This window comes from Hibiscus syriacus, unplaced genomic scaffold (assembly GCF_006381635.1).
Source record: "Hibiscus syriacus cultivar Baekdansim isolate YM2019G1 unplaced genomic scaffold, ASM638163v2 tig00110713_pilon, whole genome shotgun sequence".
Lineage (NCBI taxonomy): Eukaryota > Viridiplantae > Streptophyta > Magnoliopsida > Malvales > Malvaceae > Hibiscus > Hibiscus syriacus.
In genome coordinates this window covers 139,357-146,889 of record NW_024062834.1, presented here as the reverse complement: position 1 = coordinate 146,889, position 7,533 = coordinate 139,357, and the positions used below count along the sequence as shown (strand labels likewise).

The 7,533-nt window shown below is 28.8% G+C and overlaps 1 protein-coding gene across 1 annotated transcript; it reads right to left on the bottom strand.

The window, feature by feature from the left end:
• Window positions 1-3,023: 3,023 nt before the first annotated feature.
• On the bottom strand, window positions 3,024-3,611 carry LOC120138882. Its single transcript, XM_039154271.1, has one exon. It carries the CDS (start codon window positions 3,609-3,611, stop codon window positions 3,024-3,026), a length of 588 nt encoding a protein of 195 aa, XP_039010202.1.
• Window positions 3,612-7,533: the final 3,922 nt, after the last annotated feature.

Here is a 7,533-nt window from a genome sequence, read left to right as displayed (position 1 = left end):
ATCAGGTTAACTGTATAAATGGTTATTGAAGCATAAGTAAATTTTTTTTACTTTATTAAAGACTTAAAAGTAATAAGATGATGACTAACGTTATCGAAAAATAATAAAATGATCATTGTGCCGTTAAACGTTGTTATTCTTATCACGAAAAATTAAATTGACACGTTAATAGTTTGGCTCAACCCTTCACTCTTTGCCTCAACATATTATCGGGGACTTAAATAGCATTTTGTTATCATAATAGCGGTTATAATATAAAAGTAAAAGTGTCATCCGAAATCATTATCGTACAACTGCAATACCTACAACGACCGTAATAACGCCTGCTATTGTCACAATCGTAATAAATTAAACACAATGCAACTAAAAAAACCTCAATATTACATCATGACATGAACAATGAACCACTTCCCCCACACTCCAACAAATAACACCTTGGATAACCCAATCAACCTACATATTAGCCTAAAGAATAGCGCAATAAGCCTATGATAATTTGAGCCCAACTTAATATCTATAAAGTAATTTTTAAAGAAAAGTAACAAAAAGTCTTCGTATCCCTCCTCTCCAAACAAAAAAATAAATTCTTAGATTGGTTTGTTGAAGTGGTAAACAATTTGATATCACTTAAGCATGTCTCGAGTTGGAGATATTGTATATGCCAGAAGATTTCCGCTGGGATATTCACCCACCAAAACTAGGTGTACGACGCGAGTTAATCCGGATTAAATAAGATGAAATCCTAGAATAAGGAGGGCAACAATTCTTTTTTTAAAAAGCTATGGGATAGGGAAGATTTACTAGGTTGAGCAATAGTTGAACACTTAGGCTAGAAAAATGGGATTTTGTTGGATAAATGGAGAACAACCTCCTCTAATTGATCCAACAACTTTGGGAAGGGGAAGGCATGCAATTCACCAAATCATTGTTAAATATTGCTTTCAATTTTGTCCATCTCACCCCTACAAAAGGAGACAACGCTATCTATCATTATATATAAATATAATTTATTTATTTATTTATTTACACACCCGAAAAAGCAAATCTTTTATCGACCAAATGAAATCTGTATTTAATGAAAATAAGAGGACAGGAAAAAAATTAATAGTGATGGAATAAATTCCTTTAATTCAAAATGTCATGTACATTGAACTTCTCACTCATAATATATGAATTTCCTTCATATGTCGTGTCCAAAATCAACATGAAATTTATAGTTGTTGTAATCTCGCTATTTAGAATTTTTATAGTAAAAAATCAAAATTTTAAAGAAATTAAGGAAGGTACATTTACAAGTTAAAAAAACTTTTTATGAATTAAACAGTAAAAAAATCTTGAATTATGAATTAAAAATTAAATTATATTTTTCCTTATATCACAATAAACAATTGTTCATATCAGGATTACACCAAGATATTTTCAAGATTTCTTATAAGAAATAGCGTAAAGTACACAAGTGGTCCCGACTATAAGATATTGCTTTATTGAATTCTTTGACTATTAAAAATTATAATATAATCCCCAAGTTATGAAGAGTTATTTTGTTGAGTCCCTTGACTATTGAAAGTTACAAAATGGTCACATGACTATTCATTATGATCCAAACTCATCATTTTTTGTTAAAAAAATAATGATCGTCTGAATTGAACATTAACATACGGACTGAGATAGGATAGTTGTTTTAGATTATGAGATCCGATTTTATTATATTTCAATAAGTAGGTTAACATTCAGCTCAGACTGCAGTCAATGTTTTAACAGAAAATAATGAGTTTGGAACATAATGAATAGTCAGGTAACCATTTTGTAACTTTTAATAGTCGAGAGACTCAACAAAGTAACTTCCTATTGTTAGAGGACTATTTTGTAATTTTTAATAGTCGATGGACTTAATAAAATAATATTCTATAGTTAGGGGATCATTTGTGCAATTTACCCTAAGAAATAATATTAGACAACTTTTCATGTGATGACAATGATGATAATATATATAGACTGCATATATTATTCAAGTTTGCAGTGCATATATTTGATTGCTTCTTTTGCTTGCATTTGTTAAACATAATAATGAATGGTAAATATAATATATGAATTACTAATATTAAGTGTATATATATATAATGTGTGTATATATATTTAGGGCTCTGATCTCCATTTCATATACAAAAAATAATAATATCATAATATATATTACCATCAACTGCGGTCCTTTCTAGATTTTACTGCTCTTTTTCTACTGCTTTACATGCTTTTCAAATGACAAATGATAAAAGAAAATTGACCATCTAGGGGGTGGATTGATTGCTTTTCGGGACTAAGGTAAAAAGAACTTATGTTTCTTTAACCTATAGTACAGCAAGGTGATGAATTGATAATGGTGGTGGGTGGAGGTGACTTTTGGGTTGTTCGAATGAGTTTAGATCGGATTAATTTGGAGTTTATATTATATTTGATTTAAATTCGATTTGGGTCAGATCTAATTTGAATCTATGCAAAGTCACATCGAATCAATATCAAATCATATACTTTTTAGATCAAATCAACATCAAATCAATCAATTTTCAGATCAAACCAACATTGAATTGGTCAGTTTCTGGGTCAATAGATTTTCGGGTCGAGTTAATAACTGATTGATTAGTTTTTGGTTTGAATCCATGTTTGAATATTCGAGTTAATTTAGGTTGAGTTGTGTATGATCAAACAAGTTTTAAAAAATAAATAATACAATAGGTGGTAATTAACTTGTAGTATAATAATATTAAACTATTATCGAATGTAGTGGTTAAATATTAGTATAATAAGATTGAACCATTAACTATTATCAAATGTGGTGGTTATTTATCAGTATAATACAAAAAGAAAATAAAACATATATAATTTTTTTTGGATAATTCCGCTTCATTACCCAAGAAAGAAGAAAACCTGCTACAGTTAACATCGTACAATAAATAACATAGATAAATCACCAGACAGTAACAACAAAACAACAAACACAGTGGAGGAACAAAACAAAAAACATCAGCTTAGGAAATGCCCCAGTTAGCGCAGAGGATTGCGTTTCTGGGGTCGTTTATATTGATAGCCTTACCCTCCATACGGACACGCAAAGCTTCTTTGATGTCCTGCAGAACATCATCCACTGACTGCGCTCTTCCTCCATAGAGTCTATTGTTTCTCTCCTTCCAAATACCATAGATGTGGCTTGTCCAAGCAAGTCGAAGCACTCCCACAATGAATGACTTTCCCTTGAGGCAGCGAATTGCCCAAACTAACTCACCATCCCAGCAACTAACCCCTCGATAAACATCACAAAGACCAAGAATAGCTCCCCATAAGCCTTTAGCAAAGATGCAACCAAAGAACAGATGGTCTCTACACTCAGCCTCCATACCACACAGTAAGCAATCAACATTCTCAATGTTTAAACCCATTCTTTGAAGTCTAACCCGAGTAGGGCTCCTGTCAAGAATGGCCATCCATGCTATGACACTATGTTTAAGGATACGCCCAGGGAACCAAACAATATGCTGCCAAGGAACCTTAGGAGCTCTAGTTCGCAAAGCTTCCCATATGCTTCTAGTGCTCAAGCTACGGTCCAGGCCAGCAAACATATATCATTTTATTATTTATCAAGTTGTTAAAAAATAGATAATAATAATAAATTATTCGTTTAGTTTAAATCAATTATATTGTTAAAATCGGATCAATGTTTGATTCTGTTCGGATCTAGGTAAATTAAATTTGAGCTTCTTTTGGTAAGGGTTACTTTCCATTTGAGTTATTTTTTTATTCAGTTTACTTTCAGTTGGAGCTACTTTCGGTTTGGATTACTTTCAGTTCTGATTACTTTTAATTTGAGTTGTTTTTTTTATTCCAGTCAAACTGGATATGGGTCTATATTGATCTAGTTAAAATTTGAGTCGATTTTGACTTTCAAATTAAAGTTACATAATCACATTTAAATCTATATCGGATATTAAATCAAATAAATTAATTTAAATAATTGAATTCAAATGAAATTTACCAGTTCAATGGTGGATGCCTTTATCTCCACGATCATTTTGAATAGATTTTTTTGATTAATTTGAGGTAAGTACAAGATAATAACTGTTCAAAAATAACACTTAATCATTTGACATTGATTACTCATACTTTTGTCATTCCTGGTGCTTAAACCCGGGACATCAAGGAATACTAATAATTCATTTATCACTGAATTTGCTTGGTTCGCACATTTTAAATAGAAAAATTGAAATTTAAAAAAATAAATGTTTATTCTAAATATATGGAATCTATAGATCAATTTGAATTAAATTTTTGATAAATATTTTGTATAGCTTTTCCTAATAGAGTAATAGCAACTTTTTAAATTAATGATTTGAATTAAATATTGGATAAATAATTCTTGTATTTATTTAGTCTTTGACATGACCTTGTAACAAACCATAAGAAATAAATACGATAATAAACTAATTAGTCACAACAAATATGAGTTTTATACATTAACCCAAACCTATAGTTTCTTATTATATCAATATTTGTTATAACAACAACTCACATGTTTGGTAGTTACTCTAATATAAATATTCTAGAAATGAAGGTGGTGTGTTTTGCATGTGAATGTTATCCATCAAATTACTAAGATAAATGGTTGTCCCTTGTTCCCATATATAATGGGGTAAGGGGGAGGTAAGATAGTAGGCTGCCCCCAACACTAGGTTGAGAACAGCTTCCGTAGGAGACATCCAAATTATGAAATGTCCTTCATGGGACTCGATCCCACGACCTCAAGGTTAAGAACTCACATGTTTGGTAGTTACTCTAATATAAATATTCTAGAAATGAAGTTGGAGTGTTTTGCATGTGAGTGTTATCCATCAAATTACTAAGATAGATTTATGTATTTTTAAAATATATAATAATATCTTCCAAGACGAATAAAAAAATCATAAATATTTTGAAAATTAAATTTCTATAAGTTAAATATGATCTCTATTACGATTTATTTGAATTAAATTTTAGATTAAATTTTTTATTTTAAAAAAAAATCTATACAATGTTGAAAATGAAGAAAGGAGGAACAAACAACTAGTTGGTCCAGTGAGATGAGGCACTAAATCCTTTAAGTTAGGTTAGAGGTTTGAATTTTGATGTTTGCGAATGAAACAAACTGGATTGAGAGGTTTATTTTGCCTTTGCAGTATCGGATCTGAATTAATTAATCAATAGATCGGATAACGATGATTTTAAAAGAAAGAATGAAGAAAGGGTTGAGAAACATGACTTCATTGTATATTATATTTTATTAGACTCAAGAAATTGTAGTTACATGTTTTTGTTTTAAGTCAATGATTCCTAAAGTGCTTATCCGACAACAATGAACATTCCCCTAAAGTTGAAATACTTCAAAACCCAACTTGGCTCACTCTCAAATCCTCTATCAAAACCTTACAGAAGTTGTTGAACCCACCTCTCTTTTCCCAAGGCCCCGTCCCCGTTTGATTGAGGTTTGTAATATATACGAGTTAGAATCCCTTTAGTGAAATTTTCTTTTTTTAGTTTTATATATATTTAAAATCGTTGAATGATTAAAAATAGAAGGTTGATATTAACTTTTTTTTTCGGTGAATATCTTCTCATTTTCTATTGTTAACCTTAATTGTTTATTTGCACTTATCCAATGGTCTAAAATCTGTGTAAATTTTAAAAGTTTTACACTGTGTAATTGAATCCCTATATATATATATATATGATTATATGAGATTAAAACTATGATCAAATTGATAAAATATATAAGTAACAAAGAATAAATGTACTTGTAATATATTAAAAAAACTTGTCAAACAAGACCAATGAGCTTTCAATAGAGTCAAGATTGTGAATTCACACAAGCAAAAACAATTTTGTGAATAAAATATAAATTTAATGTCTACACATACATAATAAATATTTGACTTATAAGATCAAATGATGTATGTTGAAAATGGAAATCGTACCCGCAACTCATTAAAATAATAGGTTATGGGTTTTATAAGTTATCTAATATGATTTAAAATAAGATTAAATAATATTTTATTATTACTTTGATATTTAAATATTTTTAATTAAATTTATTAGACCACTTTTCATGTGATGGCAATGATGATAATATAAATAGACTGCATATATTATTCAAGTTTGCATCTGCATATTATTTGATTGCTTCTTTTTCTTGCATTTGTTAAACATAATAGTGAATGGTAAATATAATATATGAATTACTAATATTAAATATATATATAATGTATATATATATATATATTTAGGGCTCTGATCTCCTTTTCATATACAAAAAATAATAATATCATATTATATATTACTATCAACTGCGGTCCTTTCTAGATTTTACTGCTCTTTTTCTACTGCCTTACAGGCTTTTCAAATGACGAATGATAAAAGAAAATTGACCATCTAGGTGTTGGGTTGATTGCTTTTTTAGACTAAGGTAAAAATAACTTATGTTTCTTTAACCTATAGTACAACAAGGTGATGAATTGATAATGGTGGTGGGTGGAAGTAACTTTTGGGTTGTTCAAATGAGTTTAGATCGGGTCAATTTGAATTGAATCATTTCGAGTTTATATTATATTTAATTTAAATTTGATTTGGGTCAGATCTAATTTGAATTAATTTGAGTTTATGTAAAGTCAGATCGAGTCAATATCAGATCAGTTAATTTTCATATCAAATCAACATCAAATCAATCAATTTTCGTATCAAAACAACATTGAATTGCTCAGTTTTTGGGCCAATAAATTTTTAGGGTCGAGTCAATATCTTATTGATTAATTTTTTGTTTAAGTCAATGTTTGAATATTCGAGTCAATTCAGGTTGAGTTGTGTATGATCAATCAAGTTAAACAAATAAATAATACAATAGGAGGTAATTAACTTGTAGTATAATAATATTAAACTATTATTGAATGTGGTGGTTAACTATTAGTATAATAAAATTGAACCATTAACTATTATCAAATGTAGTGGTTAATTATCAGTATAATACAAAAAGAGAATAAAACGTATATCAATTTATTATTTATCAACTTGTTAAAAATAGATAATAATAATAATAATAAATCGTTTGTTTAGTTTGAATCAATTATATTGTTAAAATCAGATCAATGTTTGATTCTGTTCGGATTTAGGTAAATTAAATTTGAGCTTCTTTTGGTTAGGGTTACTTTCCATTTGGGTTATTTTTTATTCAGTTTACTCGGTTCGAGCTAATTTCGGTTTGGATTACTTTCAGTTATGATTAGTTTTAATTTGAGTTTTTTTATTCCAGTCAAACTGGATATGAGTCTATATTGATCTAGTTAAAATTTGAGTCGATTTTGACTTTCAAATTAAATTTACATTATCACATTTAACTCTATATCATATCTCAAATCAAATAAATTAATTTAAATAATCAAATTCAAATGAAATTTACCAGTCCAATGGTGGATGCCTCAATATCCACGATCGTTTTGAATAGATTTTTTTATTAATTTG

Coding starts and splice junctions, on each gene's coding strand:
- LOC120138882 (XM_039154271.1), bottom strand. CDS start 3,611: ATGTTTGCTGGCCTGGACCGTAGCTTGAGCACTAGAAGCATATGGGAA.